This window comes from Elephas maximus, chromosome 19, assembly GCF_024166365.1.
Source record: "Elephas maximus indicus isolate mEleMax1 chromosome 19, mEleMax1 primary haplotype, whole genome shotgun sequence".
Classification (NCBI taxonomy): domain Eukaryota; kingdom Metazoa; phylum Chordata; class Mammalia; order Proboscidea; family Elephantidae; genus Elephas; species Elephas maximus.
The window spans coordinates 50,527,908-50,545,983 of NC_064837.1; the positions used below are offsets into that span (position 1 = coordinate 50,527,908).

An 18,076-nucleotide genomic window follows, 5' to 3' on the forward strand; every position below is an offset into this window, starting at 1 on the left:
CCAGGAGCTAGGACCTTTTTTCCCTGCTGGGGTGATTGGGGATGAGGGGAACCCTGGTCAAGACAGCCGATGGCCTCTGGGGGTATTTATGGGCATCATATTGTGTGAATCACTGTGTGTGCCTTCTCTGTGCATCACTGGGTGTGCACGTGGGAATCCCTGGGCTCGCATTCTGTTTTTCAACTGTGTTGTTCATTCATTTCACAGGTATTATTGAGCACCTGCTAAGTGGCAGGCATTGTACTAGGTGCTTGTGATACATCAGTGGGTGAAACAGACAAGGAGCCCTGCCTTCCTGGTGCTCACACTGGGGGAGGGGTGACGCTGGGGAAGGATGCAGACAATAAACGTAATAAATAAGTATAGAATACAATAAGTTAGAAGGTGATCAGCTCAACGGGAGAAAAAAAGCAAGACAATGGGATGGGCTGCAATTTTAAATAGAGGTGTCAGGGTGGGACCCAATTAGAAGGTGAGTTTTGAGTTTATACCTAAAAAAAAAAAAAAAGAAAGCAAATATCCAGATGAACAGTCTTCCAGGCAGAGAGAACAGCGTGTTCAGCATTTTGGGGGAACAGCAAGGAGGTCAGAGTGGCTGGAGTCCAGTGAGCGCGGGGGTGGAGGGGGGGACAGGAAGTTGAGGGAGAGGTGATTGGTTAGAAGGCAGACTACGTGAGGCCCTACTTTCAGTAGCATATGCCCTCCTTGTGTTCATGTATCAACCCCAAGGCGCGCCTTCCCTACGTGCCATGTGTGCCCATTTACCTAGGTACTTTGTGTGCATCCCTGTGCATGTCCAGGTGTGCACCATTCCACCTGGCACCTGGGTATCCCTCACGGCGCTCACGCACCTGTGTATGTCCTAGGGGCAGACAAGCTCCTCGGTGTAAGCTTCCCCTAGGCCTCGCGTGACCGCCCCGCGGCTCTGTCTATCCCGCCCGCTCCAGAGACCGGCTCTGCACTGCGCATGTGCACTGGTCCTGGTCTACCTGGTGCCGCTTCTTTTGCTGCCCGAGGGCGTCCTGGGTGAGCAGCTGCAACTGTCCCACTCCCCCGGGCCCAGAGTCGCCGAATGGCTGACAAACTTTGGCCAGCTCAACAAATACATGGAGAAGCTCTTCAACAGCAGGTGGGTCAGCGGAGGATGGGAGGGAGAAAGGACAGGCTTGGGGGAGGAAACGGACCCCTCCCACGTGCACCGCAGCCCTTTGACTGATGCAAGGACGTGTTCCCCAGCTTGAAGTCTAAGGACACCAAGAAGTCTAAAGACGATAAAAACTCCAAGAAACCTTTGAACGCTACTAAAGCCCCACCACCAAACGCCTAGGAATCCCAACCATTGACCCCCTCCGTGGACGCCAGGTAGGAGAGCCCCAAGCACTGCTGAGACCAAGTCAGGGACCTCGGACTCGGGCAGATTGGGTGGGAGCGAGAGGAAGCCACTGGAAGGGATACCAGGGCCCCAGGGACTTCCTTCTCCAGGCCGGGCCTTGACTCCAGGTTTCTGACCCAGGTCTCCCTATGGCTGACCCCTTTTTATCCTGAGAGGTGGTGCCTCAGCTCCCCACCCCCCCAGTGAGAACAATAAAGAGAAACAAAGCCTGTTGCTAGTGTGACTTCTGTGGGCAGTGGGTAGGAGGGAGCCTGTTCTCAAAGGAGAAAGGGGACCTGGAGTTCCTTCTTTGGGAGAAAAAGACCTCAGCTGCCTGGGGGTCTTCCCCACCCACCTTCCCCTCCGTACACACTTACACCACTGTGGGAGTGGGGAACTCTGAGCACAGAGAGGTCAGAGCAACAGGAGGGACTTCATCCAGACACACCCCCCTCCACCTTTCTATACAAAATGGGGCAGCTTCACATGCCAGTCTGGGTGTCAGTGTTGGCACAGGCACAAGCAGCAGTCCTTTGTCTGCCCCTCAGTGCACAGAGCATTAGGTGCCCGCTTTGCTTCCTGGACCCTCTCAGCCCCTTTAGCATTGAGTAGAGCACAGGGAGGGTCAGGAGCCCAGCCAGGGCCTGTCCCTGAGAAGCTGGTTTTGAGGGTGGCACTCCCCTTTGCAGGCCAGTGGCCATCAGGGAGGCCTGGACAGGGGCAGGGGTCAGCTGGCTACAGAAGCAGCTCCCGTGAACCAAATCTCACATACAGGTTATCCTGAAAAAAAAAAAGACCCAAACTCATTGCTATGGAGTTGATTCCAACTCCTGGCATCTCATGTGTTAGAGTAGAACTGCTCCATAGGATTTTCTTGGCTATAATCACATGGGGTCACCATGAGTCAGGAACAGACTCAACAGCAGCTAACAGCAACAACACTCTTTATGAAAGTAGATTGCCAGGCCTTTCTTCTGAAGTGCTTCTGGGTGGGTTCAAACCACAAACCTTTAGGGGACCTTGCTTGTCCTGAGCAGGGTCCTACCCCTGGGAAGTGTCTACACTCAGAACCCATTCTCTTAGCCACCAGAGAAAATGCTGGGACTTCAAGCTCCAACATCCAAGCTCAAACTCTGTCCTGTCGAAACCAGCCCCACCCATACACCCCCTTGATTTAAGAATCATCTGAGCCATGCATTTGTGTAGCAATTGGGCCCTCTTGAAGACTTTTAGGGCCTGGCTCCATTTCCAGGTCATTTACACACACTAGACAGAGCCAGGCCTTGAAGGGGTACACAACTGTGGTGTCATCACCACCACGGGGTCAGCGGGTGGACCACCTCATCCACCAAATCCACAAGCACCACCCCTTCAGTCAGAGTAGGGGCAGGAGGAGGGCGTGGCGGGGGACGCGGAGGGCAGGGGGAGCAGAGCCATCTCAGGAGCCAGGCTCCAATCCTCTGACTTCACTCCACCCCCCTGGAAGCAATGAGCCTCCCGTGTCACCAGCTCCAGGCTCCTCCTCATCACAGGCCCCTTCCACGGCCATGCTTCAGCTGGGCCCTGTGTACCCTGATAAGCCCCAGCTAAAAACAGCACAGCGAGATGTGCTCAGACTTGTCCGAAGGAGGGCAACTCTATTGCCACTGAGGCAGCAGTGACTGCCTCAGCAGGAGAGTCATTGCTCCAGGCTGACCCAGCGCCCTGCCTCCATGCCAAGATCATGGTGGTATAAATTACTACTTGCACCAGGCAGTTTTGATGGGAGACGTCCTAGGCTTAGGTGGGGGGGCATAGGAAAGCTTCGATGGGAGTCTGCTGGGGGCAGGACTGTCACTGAACTGATAATCTGAAAGGCCTGGGTCTGCTGAAATGGAGCAATTCAAGACTGCCACTTCATTGACTAGTGGATGACCTTGGGGGAGTCGCTGCCTCCCTTAGGGCCACCACTTGCCCTCTGAAGTGGAGAAGGTGCACGGAATGGCTCTGATGACCCTGCAGGTGTTCTCCATCATTTATACCCGCCTCCCCATTTCCACCCTTTCTCTCACCCAGGCATGTGCACTTGGCCTGCCCCTGCCCCCTCCAGAGGTCCACGGAGAGAGAAGCTGTGACTTTGATTTGCTTTATTTAGCCTGTGAGGGACCAGAGAACAAGGGGCAGAAGGCGAACCTGGGCAGCACTGCCCAGGGAGTCGAGAAGGCAGGAGGTGGCTTTACAAATCCATCTGGCTGAGCGCTCTGTAACGAGGGTGCAGAAGCAGATGTGGTGTGAGTGGGGGGTCCTCAGAACAGCCCTGGGCCCCTGTTCTCCCCACCTTTTCAAGGCTCTAATTCATACCTCCTCCTGCCCCAGCTTCAGCCCCAACCAGTCGGGAAAGAGAGTCAAACTTACCTGGGGGCAGCTGCATGAGGGCGCCCTACAGCAGGAAGTCCAGTGTATCCTCTTTGTCTCTTTTCCCATACCTGGGAAGGGCGAGGTAGCTGAGGCAAGCACTGTGCCCAGATGCCAGTTCACCTGCCTCATACCTACCTACCTTTAGCACCGTCCCACCTAGGGAGCATGGGCCCAGGCCTGGTCAGGAGAGGTGCCTGTGTGCCCTGGAGCAGGCATGGAAGGCCAGGAATGCGAAGTGAGCCCAGGGTCCCAGGGGCTGAGATCTCTTCCCTCCCTCACGCTCACCTTGGTCTGGTCAACATGTTGATGGATTTGCGGAGCTCAGCTGCGTACTGGGCCATCTGCTCTGGGGTAGCATTGTCCCTCAGGTACACTGGCTCCAGCAGGGCTCCCTGGATACCCAGAAGCGGCTGCAGCAACAGAGCCACGAAGGTGAACAGGAGCTGCTTGGAGAGGAAGTGGCGTGTGGCACCCATCTGAGAAGCAAGGATGTGGGACAAGCCTAGTGTGTAGATTCCTGGTGCCCAGGGACCAGGGCCCACTTGCCCAGCCCTGAGCCCATCACAAGTAAGGGAGCAGAGCCCACCCCACCTCCTAGACATCAGCCTGAGGGCACGGATAGGCCTCCTCATGGGCAGCCCAACAGCCGGAGCTCAGCCAGTGCCTCAGCAAAGTAGAAAAGTCTGGCAGAGAAGGTGGGAACCTGGGTGACCTGGGGCAGGAGGTGCAGGGCTCCTGACATCCAGGGCCTGGTGCTCTGAGGAAGCAAGTGTGGGGGAAGGGTGGAAGGAAAAGGTAAAAAACTGACGGGAAGTTGGGGCACTTCAGCTCACACACAGGGTGGAAAGACACCGAATGAACTTGTGAACTATGGACAGAAACCCATGGTCTTATGGGTCTGGCCCTGCCCCCAAAACGCCCCTGGTGAGACATGCTGACACAGGTCCTGGAGAAGACTATTGCCCATGTCGCCCTGGGCAGACTGGCACAGTCACACACACACACACACACAAGAATCACAGCCACTCACAAGGTCCCAGTCACATGGTCCTGTTTGCAGACACAACCCCCTTCGAGCGCACATACTCCATCTTCTCAACGGACTGCTTTTCCAGTGTGACAGGTTTTTCCAGATGCAGAGCCAGAGGCCCCCAACCCTGCAAAGCACCATATCCTTCCCACCAGCGCAGACACTAGGCCCAGGACTCCCCACAGAGCCAGGCAGGCCAAGCTCCCTCATTCTGGGTCCTGGACCAACAGGAACTGGACCCAGCAGGCACCTGCCTCAGGCTGGATGGGCCTCCCCTGCCCTTGGCCATGCCCCTTTATACTCCTCAGCCCCCTGGAGTCCCTGTCTCCTATCAGCCTCTCTTACTCCCAGCCCTCACCCCCTCCTCCTGTCTCCCTTGTGCCTGCAATGCCAGCGCTGTCGGGGAGGGGAGGGGGGACACGGTAGTGTTGTGGGACTAACACATAATACTGGACCTTAATAAAACTGTGGGCCCCCATTCCTGATGCCCAAGCTGTCCCTGACTCTTTAAGCACCAGAACAGGCTTGGTTCAAGAAGGCCCGGGTACTAAGACTTTAGGGCACCTGAAGGGTTCTGATCCCAGGCCTCTGAACAGCCCCTTCGCTTCCCAAGGATTAAACTTAATCATCAAATGGATTCCTTGAAGGCTGAGGGCTGAAGCTGCAGCTCTGAGACCCCAGGGATGAAGGTTTGAGATTCAAGCTTTTCTTTGCAATTTGGGATTAGAACAAGGTGGGAACAAGGAGGAACCTCAGATCCTTAAGCAATGTGGAGAGAGGTGGGGACCCAGGCAGGCAGAAGCCCAGCTGACTGGTGTATAGGATGCAGAGTGACAAAGTCCCTGGGTTTAGGGGTAAGTGGGGTTCCAATTTTTTGTTACTGTTTCTCCTATCCCAGACATTCCCAGTGCCCCCAGTCCAAGGGGAGTGATAAAAAATCAGCATCATTTGTAAAACCAAAAATTTTCCAAAACGCTCCCCGCTCCATCACCTCACTGAATCTTTACAACTACCCGTTTTACAGATGCAAAAAACTGAGGCCCAGGCCTCACAGCTAGTCAGTGGGATATCCAGGGTTTGAAACAAAGGTTGAGCTCTAAAACCTGCACTTATTTTTTCTAAGTGGGGCCATCAAAGTATTGCTGTAGTTTCCCACTTCTGGGGCTGAGAAACCCGAGGCTCAGAGAGGTAAAGACACTTGCCTAAGACCACACAGCTGCCTAGGACTCAAATTCTAGCCTAGATTTCCAGCCTCCCCAACCCCAAACGCCCAGCAGTCTCTCAGTCTTTCCCCTGCTCATGTCCCTTCCCCAGTTCCACAGACCCCCTGCCAGCTCAAGCCCCAAAGCAGTAACTGGCTATATCTGAATGACATATCAGTGCCGGAGTAGGGAGTGAAGGACGTCTTCCTCCTGAGGTCCTGCTGTCCCAGATCAGAACAGCAATAAGTGTGTGCTGTGGAGGGAGGCGGGGGGCTGGTATGATAAGCCAGATGAGTAATTCCTTTAACCTCTGAGCCTCTATATTCCTCTCTGTAAAATGGGGCTAATCATGACCATTTCAAGATAGGATAGAGGAAGACTCAGTCAACATCAGTGTCCTGCCTTGTTCCTCTCCATTCTGATTTCTGATAGTAAGAAGAACAATAATCTTTCACCCATCAGAAACATACATTCCAAAGCAAAAATAAAGTTTGTTCTGTCTCGGTCCCGGCCCTTCTCTGGGCCTGTTTCCCACTTTATAAAACAAGGGTGGTGAACTGGTAGTGGCTAATTGTAGGCTGGCCTCTAGTGAGGCCCGCAGAGGCTTTGGTGTGCCACCAGGGGGTGCCAAGCTCCAACCCCTGCTCAGAAGGCCTAGGCTCCCACAGGACTGTGCCCTGCTGGGACCTGTCCTGGCCACTACTCACCTCGGGACCAAGCCCCAGCAGACAGACCGTGAATCTGGGGATTGATGCAGGTGCCCTGGCCAGAGGCAGGGACTCAGGGAGACTACAGGGACCTGAAGGCAGATGCGGTTCCCAGGCCGAGGGAAGTAGAGGCAAGACCCGGGCTCCATAAGAGTGGCCGAAGCCCCCAAGTGGGCTTGGCTTGGTCCTAAGAGAGTGAACAAGGGGCCCAAGGTATGTGTGGTAGGGGGCTGTCACAGCCATCCTCAGCCCTAGTTGCCCTCACTTCCACTCTCTACTTCCTTTGTAAAAAAGCTTGAGATCGGCACATGCCACACAGCTATTGACATCTCTCAGGTCATCCTGGCAGCTAGGTGGGGCCATTGACTGAGTTTTAACCAATGCGATGGGAGTTGAAGTGATTTGTGCCTGTCTGTTTTTAGGATTGGGTGTGTCCTCCTGTGGCAGATTGTATTTTCCAAAAATAGCCACAAAAATACCTCCCATCCCACATGTTTTTCTAGTTGGGTCCATATCCCTTCCACTTGAATGGGTCTGTGGCTGCTTTGATCAATAGAGCATGGTGCAGATGCCATGTGACTTCTGAGGCTAGGTCAGACAAGCCAATGCTGCTTCCTCCTGGTTCTCTTGGGATGCTCTCTCTGGTGGTGGGGGGGCGGGGGCCCTGCCATGTAAGAAGTCCATCCCCAAAGAGCATCATGCTGGACAGGCCACCTGCAGGTGCTCTGGTCAACAGCCCCAGCTGAGCCCCCAGCAAATAGCCAGTATCAACTGCCAGGCATGTGGGAGCCAGGCATGATCTTGGGCATCAGGCCAGGTGAGCCTTAGGATGACTGCAGCCGCAGCCAGCCTCTCACTGTACCCACAAGAGGGACTCCACGTGAGAACCACCCAGTCAAGCCCTTCCCAATTTCCTGAACCACAAAATCACGAGCCAGATAAAACGGTTGTTTTAAGCTGCTACATTTGGGGGTAATTTGTTATATAGCATAATAACCAGACCACTTCCCCTCTCCCCTTCCCTCCTTTTCCCATTGCCTAGAACACAGATGTGATGATGGGGGACCATCTTCAACCACGTGGATGAGGGGCAGGGGAGCCACAAAATAGGAGCCTGGGTTCTTGGATGTCCTCAAGAAACAGAGCTGCCCCCCCACCCAGATGCCACTAGCATTTTATAAAAGAGAGAAATAAATTTCTTACTTGTTTAATCCACTGTTAATTCCTTCTCTGTTTAAATAGAAGCCAAATCAATATCCTAAGCGATGCAACGTTTGTAAAGCATACAGCCCAGAGTCAGGCACATAAAACCCATCGCTGCCGAGTCATTTACGACTCATAGCAAACCTATAGCCCCATAGGATTTCCAAGGCTGTAATCTTTATGGAAGGAGTCCTGGTGGCACAGTGGTTAAAGCACTCGGCTAATAACAGAAAGATCAGCTGGTTCTAACTCATCATTCAGTCTGAGGGAGAAAGATGTGTCAGTCTGCTTCAGTAAGATTTACAGCCTTGGAAACCCTGTGGGGCAGTTCTACTCTGTCCTGTAGGCTTGCTATGAGTCAGAACTGACTTGACAGCAGTGGGTTTGGTGTGGTTTTAATCTATGGAAGCAGACTGCCACATCTTTCTCCCATGGAGTGGCTGGTGGGTTCAAACCACCAACTTTTAAGTTAGCCCAAAACTAAAGCAAATCCGTTACCATTGAGTCGATTCTGACTCACAGCAACCCTATAGGACGGACTAGAACTGCCCCATAGAGTTTCCAAGGAGCGGCTAGTGAGTTCGAACTGCAGACCTTTCGGTTAGCAGGCAAACACTTAACCGCTGTGCCACCAGGTCTCCTTTAAGTTAGCAGCTACGTGCTTAAAAATTGTGCCACCAGAGCTTCTTCTCAGGCACATAAGTAACTGTTTGTTTTTTTTTTTTAATTTTTATTGTGCTCTAAGTGAAAGTTTACAAGTCAAGTCAGTCTCTCACATATAAACTTATATACACCTTACTACATACTCCCACTTACTCTCCCCATAATGAGTCAGCCCACTCTCTCCTTTCATGACTGTTTTGCCAGTTTCTAACCCCCTCTACCTTCCCATCTCCCCTCCAGGCAGGAGATGCCAACACAGTCTCAAGTGTCCACCTGATGCAAGTAGCTCACTCCTCATCAGCATCTCTCTCCAACCCATTGTCCAGTCCAATCCATGTCTGATGAGTTGGTTTCGGGAATGGCTCCTGTCCTGGGCCAACAGAAGGTTTGGGGACCATGACCGCTGGGATTCTTCTAGTCTCAGTCAGACCATTAAGTCTGGTCTTTTTATGAGAATTTGGGGTCTGCATCCCACTGTTCTCCTGCTCCCTCAGGGGTTTTCTGTTGTGTTCCCTGTCAGGGCAGTCATCGGTTGTGGCCGGGCACCATGTAGTTCTTCTGGTCTCAGGATGATGTAGTCTGTAGTTCATGTGGCCCTTTCTGTCTCTTGGGCTCATAATTACCTTGTGACCTTGGTGTTCTTCATTCTCCTTCGATCCAGGTGGGTTGAGATTCATTGACGCATCTTAGATGGCCGCTTGTTAGTGTTTAGGATCCAAGATGCCACACTTCAAGGTGGAATCCAGAATATTTTCTTAATAGAATTTATTTTGCCAGTTGACTTAGAAGTCCCCTGAAGCCATAGTCCCCAAACCCCCGCCCTTGCTCCACTGACCTTCAAAGCATTCAGTTTATTCAGGAAACTTCTTTGCTTTTGGTACAGGCCAGTTGAGCTGACATCTCCTGTATTGAGTGTTGTCCTTCCCTTCACCTAAAGTAGTTCTTACCTACTATCTAATCAGTAAATAACCAGTAATTGCTTTTTAAGAAGGCATTGTCATGGATTAAACTGTGTCCCCAAAAAATATGTGTCTACTTGGCTAGGCCATGATTCCCAGTATTGTGTGATTGTCCAGCATTTTGTTACCTGATGTGATTTTCCTATGTGTTGTAAATCCTACCTCTATGATGTTAATGAGGCAGGATTGGAGGCAGTTATATTAATGAGGCAGGACTCAGTCTACAAGATTGGGTTGTGTCTTAAGTCAGCCTCTTTTGAGATATAAAAGAAATGAGCAGAGACACAGGGGGATCTCATACCACCAAGAAAGTAAGGCCAGGAGCAGAGTGCCTCCTTTGGACCCAAGTTTCCTGCTCTGAGAAGTTCCTAGACCAGGGGGAGATTGAGGACAAGGACCTTCCCCCATAGACAGAAAGCCTTCCCTTGGAGCTGATGCCCTGAATTTGAACTTCTAGCCTACTAGACTGTGAGAGAATAAATTTCTTTCTGTTAAAGCCATCCACTTGTGGTATTCTGTTATAACAGCGCTAGATGACTAAGACAGTGGCTATTGTTATTTTCATTAATATTACTATTACTACATCTGAGTTTCCCTCCAGCTCTGATATTGGTTGAGTCTGATCAGCAGTGAATTAACTACAGGAACTACCACCCCAATACCCCTCAAAGGGAGCATGAGATGAAGCTACGTCACTGGTGGTCAACCAGACATGGCAAGCGAGGAAGAAATTGTCCATGGTCCTGCATAAGCCATACCAAGCCTCTCTCCCATTAGCCTCAAACTGACCGCAGCTCTTCCAGGCAGACTGACAGATAGATATGAGACCATGGACACCAGACACTCAGGTGTACTCCCTCCACCCCCAACCACAGCAGTGAACCAAAGCCACTGTTGTGTGCTCCCTTCCCACTTGCCCTGGGAAGAGGGCAGGGACAAAAAGTGATAGGAAGTGGGTCTCAGATAATGGCAATACAGTGAGGAGAGTATCTGAACCACGTTACCTCGGGTCAGATAAGGTGAGGCCAGATCCAGATCAAGAGAAGCCCTGAGAATTAGAAGACTATTGTACTCACAGTTCCCTGGCAAGACACGGCAAGCCACACAGGGCCAGCAGGGGAAACACTGGGGTTGCTCACAAGGCAAAGAGAGAAAGTAGAACTGTGGTCAGGAAGGAAAGAGCAAGGCAGGCATGCAAGCTTCCAACTGATCAGCTAGTTTCAAAAGTGAGGTGCCCCCATGAAGGCCATGTCTACTCTTAACTGTTGAGGCGTGTGCCTGGGGACTATCTAAGGTTTCCACATTTTCTCGGGTGATCACATTTACTCCAGTGCAGCCAGGGGCCATCTTGTGGACGTGAAAGCATCATTTTAGAGAAACTGAGGACTTGGGTAATACAGAGAGAGAACAGAGAAGCTAACTCTGCCCCACAAAAAAGGAAAGGTTTCTGGGGGCGGGGGGTGACTGCTACTCTGAAGATGTTTTCTAGACCAAGGAAAGGGAAGGGGCTCTGGAGGGGGGAGAGTAATCTCAGGCAAAGTCACAGAACCCCAGAATCCACAAAGCCGGTAACCTGGACCAGGCCCTGCACCTGCTCCTCTGCCTCACCTTTCCAGCCCTACCTCCACTGCCCTTGGCCTGGCCTTCTAGCCAACCAGGCTGAGCAGGGTGTGTAGACAGACAGGGGATGGTGGGTGTCAGAGCCCCAGGAACTCCTAGAGCAGGTTGTGTCTGAGCAGGGGTCTCCCTTGCAGCTACGGCAGAGCCAGCCTTAGAGTCTTCTCTCCTCCCAGAGCCACCTAACTACAAATAGCCCTGCGTGGCCACTACCCTCCACAGTAACGCTGCCCAGCCTTGCTGCCCTTCTTATCCTCTCTGGGGCTGGGACTTTGGTCTCAATCTATTCTCCTCCCTCAATCCCCAGCCCCTCCCTTGGGTTTGGCCAGGTCTAGCTGAACTAGGGACCAGGGAGAGAGCCCAACACAGAGAAGGCTGTGTCTGAGTAGTGAGACACAGGCCTTCTTTCAGTGAACCCCCAGACCCCTAGAGAAGAGTGACAGGACGCAGAGACATGGACAGAACTCTCATCAGACCTAGCACTGGCCGTGAGAGCTAGGTGAACAAGGAGGGCGAAAAGAGTGCAGGACAGATCAGGGACAATTAAGGCAAGCTTCCTGGAGGAAAGGGTCTGGAAAGGAAGGGTGTTCAGGGAACAGCAGCTCTCAGGAAGGCTCTGGAATGCCTCACGGGCGTAGGTGCAGAGTGGTGAGGGATTCGATTAGACTTCAGTTTAAACATCCACCATCAGTCTTCAGTGGCTAGTCCAGGGAAGGGGGTGGGGGACACAGGAGGGTGTTCCCATGGCCTTGTCACCAAGAAGGCAGAGTTAATGACTTAGCCACTAAGTATGAATTCAGCAAGGTTGGGGGGAGGCGGTGAGGGAAAGGGAAGCCTTCACAGGCCCACTCCCCTTCTGGCCCAGGGAATGGGAGATGTTAGAAATGACCTCTTCCCCCAGCTCACTCACCAACCCCCCATGTCTCTTCTTTCACAGCCCCCTCTTGGATCCCGTCTCTATCGCCAGCCAGCCAGTACAGCCCAGGGGGCTAGTAATATGCCTCCTCAAGGAACCACCCTAGGGCTGAGGGTACAGAGAAAAAGGCTGGGGACCCCAGAAATTCCCCAGCTCCCCTTCATCTTGATAGGAGTTGAAGGGTGGGCGCTGGCAGCTCTGGCCCCATCTACTGTCCTAGGCTACCTAGCATGTTCCTTTCCACCCTCCCCCATCCTCCTCACAGACTCTGGCCCCTCATCTTCCTCCTGTCCCACCCAACCCCTTTTCAAGAACTGGACTAGAAGGTTCCAGGAGGTTCCTTGTCAGAGCACTGTCCAGCTGGTTTTCTCTTAGCTCCGAGCAGAGGGAGCCCCTCTCCAGCTTTGTCTTGGAGTGATCAGGACTGACACATGTCTGAGGCCTCCAGTCTTATCGCATCCCCACCCCCCGCCTCCACCCTCCACTTCCACCCAGATGCCACCTCCACGAAGGAGAAGAATAAAGAGATACAAACACACATTCTATTTCTGTGAAATTTGCTCTTTATTTGGGGATCAGGGGAGGACTATAAACAGCCCTCCCGCCCAGGGGCTGGGGGAGCCAAAAAAAAAAAGGGCTGGGGACCCCACCATAAGCCCTCCCCAGAAGCAGCCGGCAGGGCGAGGACTCCAGGTCCAGGGGCCAGGAGCAAATATGAAAATGAGGTTGGTGTGGTTGGCATATCTCCCAGGAGGCCCTGGGGGTCATCACCACATATAGGCGTCTTCTGAGCTGTAGAGGGAAAGGAAAGGAGTCACTCGGGAGCCCAGCCTCGAATCTGGAGAGTGGTGGCGTCAAGGTGGGGGTTCTATGGTGCAGCAGGACCAGGCCAGGCTCTAGGGGGCAGCGGTGTGGTGAGGTGGGCGCATTACCGCGACTTGATGGGATGTTCCTCGCTGTCCAGGGAGAACAGTTTCGAGAGTAGACCTTCGGGGCTGTCCCGTTTCCCATACCTGGAGGGGGCGAGGCCAGGTGAGGGCGTGGCAAGGTGAGGCCACGCCCCTGGCGGAGCGATGCCAAGCGTGGGAGCCCACTGACCCGCCCTCCTCGCGCATGCGCTGACCGCTGCCGGGTGACCAGGTTGAGGTAGTGGCGTAGGGAGGTGTAGTAGCGGTTCAGCTCCTCCGGGGAGGCGTCCTCGCCCGGAGCCTCAGGTTTGGAGGGGTAGGCGTCGACCATTGCTCCGAGGCAGGCGAGCAGGACCAGTAGTACTGCAACCATGGCGGGCCACGGCCGGCGCCCCTTCACCATCTGGGGAGGTGGCATTGGAGCATGGGTCATTGCGAGCCTCGATCCCCGACGGCTGTAGGGAGCCTGGAGGGTGCCGTTGCCCCGTTGGGCCTCCCGGCTCGCTGTGTGTCCTCAGTCACTGCACCGTTTTTGGCCTCAGTTTCCCCATCTATCAGAGGGGCATAAGCCCTGCCTGCCCCTGCTCTCCCCCCACACGCTGCTGCCCAGTGAGGCAGCTGGAGGGAGAGGTCCATACTGGCAGCGGGGGCTCCCAGGCCCCAGTCCTTCCCACCTCTGCTTCCACCTCTGCTAGCCCTCCTCAAATCCAGCTTCCCACTACTCAGCCTCAACTTCCACCATCCCAGCCTCAGTTTCCCCGGCGTCGGACCATCCCTGGCCCCAGGCTACTTACAACGACAGCTCGGGAAGCAGAGAAAAGCAGGAGGTGAAAGGCAGGGAAGTCCCGAGGGCTGGACTGCTGCAGGTCCAGCTGCGGCCTTCTCCCCTGCTGCTCGGCTTTCCCTGCAGGGCTTATATCCCGGCCTGGGAAGGGAGGGGGAGCCCTAGAGGACAGGGGAGCCTGAGGGGGAGGGGAAGCTTGAGGGAGAGGGCGATCCGGAGTGGGAGGGCCCTTCCTCCTGTCTCCCTCCACCCCGCCCCTTCGCTGAGCTTACACCCAGCCAGTGTATGATACCTCCACTTCTCAGGAGCTGTGGGGAGGCGACCGCCATACTCAGGCTCAGGGTCCCTCTGGGCAAGGCGCTTGTCTGAACCCCGTCTTCACCTCACAACCCCCCAACCCCGTGGCAAGTCTAGCCTTCTGAGGAAGTGTGGTGCTTCAATTCAGATTGCTGAGGCAGCCCCTAGGACCAGGGATGAGCTGCCATCCTCCTCAGCTTGGAAGACCACCTTTCCAACCCTTAGAAAACGGCACCTTTCCAGCCCCTACTTGGTATCACCTTGGAGAAGAGCCACAAGTGGATCAGGACCTGTCGGGAAAGTTCCTAGAGGAGGCAGGAGTGGAAACATATGACCTCTTGCCCCTGACCTGCTGTTTATGATGTCCTGAGGGGCCTCTCTGGACACCTCATTAGGTACTCTCTCAGTTAAAGAGCTGGGGACGGGGGCTGGAGGAGGCAGAAGCCAGTCCTGTCCCCAGAGCAGCTGAGCCGGCCACCTGCATCCAGCCTGGCACATGCAGACTGGGGTCCAGCCAGGCCTGGCATAGGGCCCCCTCCCGAGGCAGTGTGCCTCCACCCCCATGCAGGTGTCATTCAGGGCACTGGTGTCTTTGGGCCCAAGCATACACCACCTTCCCAGCCCATTGCAGTGTCCACTGGGCCTTAGAAGGAAAAAGGAAAGGATGAATGTTTATTAAACACCTCCTTGGAAAGCCTGGTGGCGTAGTGATTAAGTGCTACGACTGCTAACTAAAAGGCTGGCAGTTCGAATCTGCCAGGCGCTCTGTGGAAACTCTACCAGGCAGGTCTACTCTGTCCTATAGGGTCGCTATGAGTCAGAATCAACTCCACGGCAGTGGGTTTTGTTTTTGGAAACCCTATGTGGTCGCTATGAGTCGGAATCCACAGGATGGCAACACATTTGGGTTTTGGGGGGTTACTACATGAGGAACACTGGTGGCCTAATGGTTAAGAGCTATGGCTGCTACAAAAGGTCAGCAGTTCAAATCCACCAGCCACTCATTGGAAAACCTCTGAGGCAGTTCTACTCTGACGTATAGGGTTGGTATGAGTCAGAATCAACTTGACAGCAACGGGTTTGGTACTACATGAGGTCACTGTGAGTCAGAATCGACTAGATGGCAACAGGTTTGTACTACACGAAAGGAGCCCTGGTGGCACAACGGTTAAGCGCTTGGATCCCAACTGAAAGATCAGCAGTTCAAATCCACCAGCTGCTCTGCTTGAGAAAGTTGTGACAGTCTACTTCATAAAGATTTACAGACTTGGAAACCCTATGGGGCATTCTACTCTGTCCTATAGGGTTGCATTGAGTTAGAATTGACTTGAAGACAGTGAGTTTGGTTTTTGTTTTGGTTCTACATGATCTCAGGCACAACGCGATGGGTTGAGTTTGCTCCCATATTCCAAATAAGGAAACTGAAGCTCTGAGAGGTGAGATTACCCAGGGTCCAAATAAGAGAACAGAGGTGAGGTGGACCCCAGGAAGAGACCTTCTTAATCATGGGGGAAAGACTCAGCACCAGGAATAACCACCAAGGCTCAGGAGTCAGGCATGAGAGCAGGTGAAGCAAGGCCAAGTCTGGGGCCTGCCACCCCCTCTGAGAGAGCCAGATAGGGGAGGGGCTTCCAGACTGCCTACCCCATCGGAGCCACCGCCTGCACTCAGAGACAAAAGGCTATTGGGGGGTGTCCCAACAGCTCCCCTTCTTCTGCCTGACCAGAGCCTCCAGGGCTCCCAGGCATTCCGTCAGCCCCTGCAGGCATAGGGGCAGTCTGATCCAGGCCTGATTCTGGGCTAGCCCCTCCAACCTCCAGAACAGATGGTTGAGGGTACTATTTTTAGAGCTCTCCTGAGATGAACAGGCCAGGGCTGCCTCAATCACTTTTTTATGGGTTCAATCACCTACACTCTCCGGAAATGGCTCCTTATCAGCCTTTCAGCCCTCATGGGCCCTGAACATCTGGAGGACACCAGTAAGGTGGGACATAGACTCTACCTCTGAAGGAGAAAGACAAAATTTTGCTCCTCAGGGAGCCCCAGTCTGAGGGGCAAGGCACAGCCCTGTCCTCCCAGAACCCCAGTCTAAGGGGAGAGCCATGGCCATGTCCTTGGGGATCCCCAGTCTATCACTGGGGAGCCTCAGTCTGAGGGGGGAAGCACTCCACAATCCTGGGAGAACCCCAGTCTGAGGAGGTTCCCAGAACACAGAGAGAGAGAGAAACAAGCACAGAGACAAGCCCGTGTCCAGTTTGGAGGAGACAGCAGAAATAAAAGCATTCCACTCCTCCAGAGGCCACAAGAAGGCAAAAGACAGGAGCTCACCTAGGGATGGGGTGAGCAGCTGGGGGTTGGTTGGGAGACCTGTAATCCCAGGATCAGAGTCTAGACAAGCACCATCAGGCTACAGGAGGCAAGGATATAAGAGACTTGTAGTGGTGGTGGGGTTTGCACTTTTGACCCAGCGGCATTAGTTAGGGGGTGGGTGGGGGCTGGCAGGGAGGTGGTTTCCAATGTACTGATGGGGAAGAGAGAGGGTAAGGGAGCTCAGGTCATGCCCACAGGGAATCTGTGGCATACTAGGAACCCCCTAATGCTTAGGGGAGTGGGAAGTCCAAGGGCAGATGGGGAAGAGGAGAAACAGTAGAGAAACTAGAGGGTGTAGAGGAAGGCCTAGGTTTGGGGTACAGCCTCTGAAGAAATCCTTTCCCCCACCACCTTTAGAGTGAAAGTTAACAGGGACCTGAGGTCATCCCTGGCTGTAGACCAGGAGCCAGCCTCCCACAGCCTCATGAACTGTCCCTATCCAACACGCCCCCGCCCTCCAATTCCACTCCCTAATTACAGGGCAAGTTGATTGGTTCATTAATCACCACCTCCACATTGGGGAGACTATTGTTGATTAGTCCAGAGGATGTCTCAGCTCTCGATCAATGGACTCAGTTACCCCTACCCACCCACACACCCACCACCACCATTGACACATGACTCAGCCACTATGAGACATGTCTGGGGAGTTTGGGACTTGGGGGGGCTGACATCCGTGAAGGGACAAACTTCATAATCAATTGTAATTGCAGACTTGGGACCAAGCCCTGCCTCCACCTTGTCTTCAAAGTGTAGGGGGGCAGAATCATTATCATTGAGGCTCCCTTGGTCCCTGTTCTCAGAGCACCTAGCATGGCCACCCCAGAGATCAGGGAGGCCATGGGCTTGGGGCCCAGGAGGCCATTCCTCTTGCCCAGTGGGTTCAAGGGCAATTCTTCAAGATAGGGTGGCCCATGCCACTCATCCCTGAGGCTTAGCATTCTGTATTCCACCAGCCACCCACCCTTGGCCACTCCCGGCACACAAGGCCTCTCTGGGATGCACTGTGCACTGGTCTACTGCCTTCTACCCTCAGGCCAGGCCTCATGTCCAGAGTTCTACGTGCAATAGACAGCAAATTGAGCCGTAGCAAGAGTGATTCAATCCTCATTCAGCAAACATTTATTAAGCTGCTACTGTGTGCCAGATGGAGCCCTGGTGGCCCAGTGGTTAAGAGCTTCAGCTGCTAAGCAAAAGGTTGGCAGTTCAAATCCACCAGCTGTTCCTTGGAAACTCTATGGGAAGTTCTACTCTGTCATATAGGGTCACTATGAGTCGGAATCGACTCGATGGCAATGGGTTTGTTTGGTTTTTTTTCCGATGAAGGAGCCCCGGTGTTGCAGTGGTGAAGTGCTTGGCTGTTAACCAAAAGGTTGGCAGTTCACACCCACAAGCAGCTCCACAGGAGAAAGATATGGCAGTCTGCTTCTGTAAAGATTACAGCCTTGGAAACCCTGTGGGACAGTTCTACTCTGTACTGTAGGGTCACTATGAGTTGGAATTGACTCGACAGCAATGGGTTTTTGGATGTGCCAAGTAAGAGTCCTGGTGGCACAGTGGTTAAGCACTGTTAACCGAAAGGTTGGCAGTTTAAACCCACCAGTGGCTCCACGAGAGGAAAGGTTTGGCGATCAGCTTCCATAAAGATTAC

At 53.5% G+C, this 18,076-nt stretch overlaps 2 protein-coding genes across 3 annotated transcripts; both read right to left on the reverse strand.

Moving 5' to 3' along the window:
• Nucleotides 1-929: 929 nt before the first annotated feature.
• On the reverse strand, nt 930-4,245 carry PPY (pancreatic polypeptide). Its single transcript, XM_049861366.1, is given in 5 exon segments — nt 930-1,117; nt 1,728-1,753; nt 3,767-3,800; nt 3,803-3,837; nt 4,055-4,245. Coding segments are annotated over 5 exon segments (474 nt in total).
• An 8,389-nt stretch (nt 4,246-12,634) lies between these two features.
• Nucleotides 12,635-13,952, reverse strand: PYY (peptide YY). 2 transcript variants are annotated; one of them, XM_049860394.1, is made up of 4 exons: nt 13,769-13,952; nt 13,190-13,377; nt 12,999-13,079; nt 12,635-12,858 (listed from the first exon to the last, which is right to left on the reverse strand). In XM_049860394.1, the coding sequence occupies exons 2-4, from the start codon at nt 13,375-13,377 to the stop codon at nt 12,834-12,836; spliced, it is 294 nt and encodes a 97-aa protein (XP_049716351.1). In that variant the 5' UTR covers nt 13,769-13,952; the 3' UTR covers nt 12,635-12,833. The 2 variants fall into 2 exon arrangements, with proteins under 2 accessions (XP_049716351.1, XP_049716352.1); XM_049860395.1 differs by lacking the exon at nt 12,635-12,858 and having other exon boundaries at nt 12,995-13,079.
• Nucleotides 13,953-18,076: the final 4,124 nt, after the last annotated feature.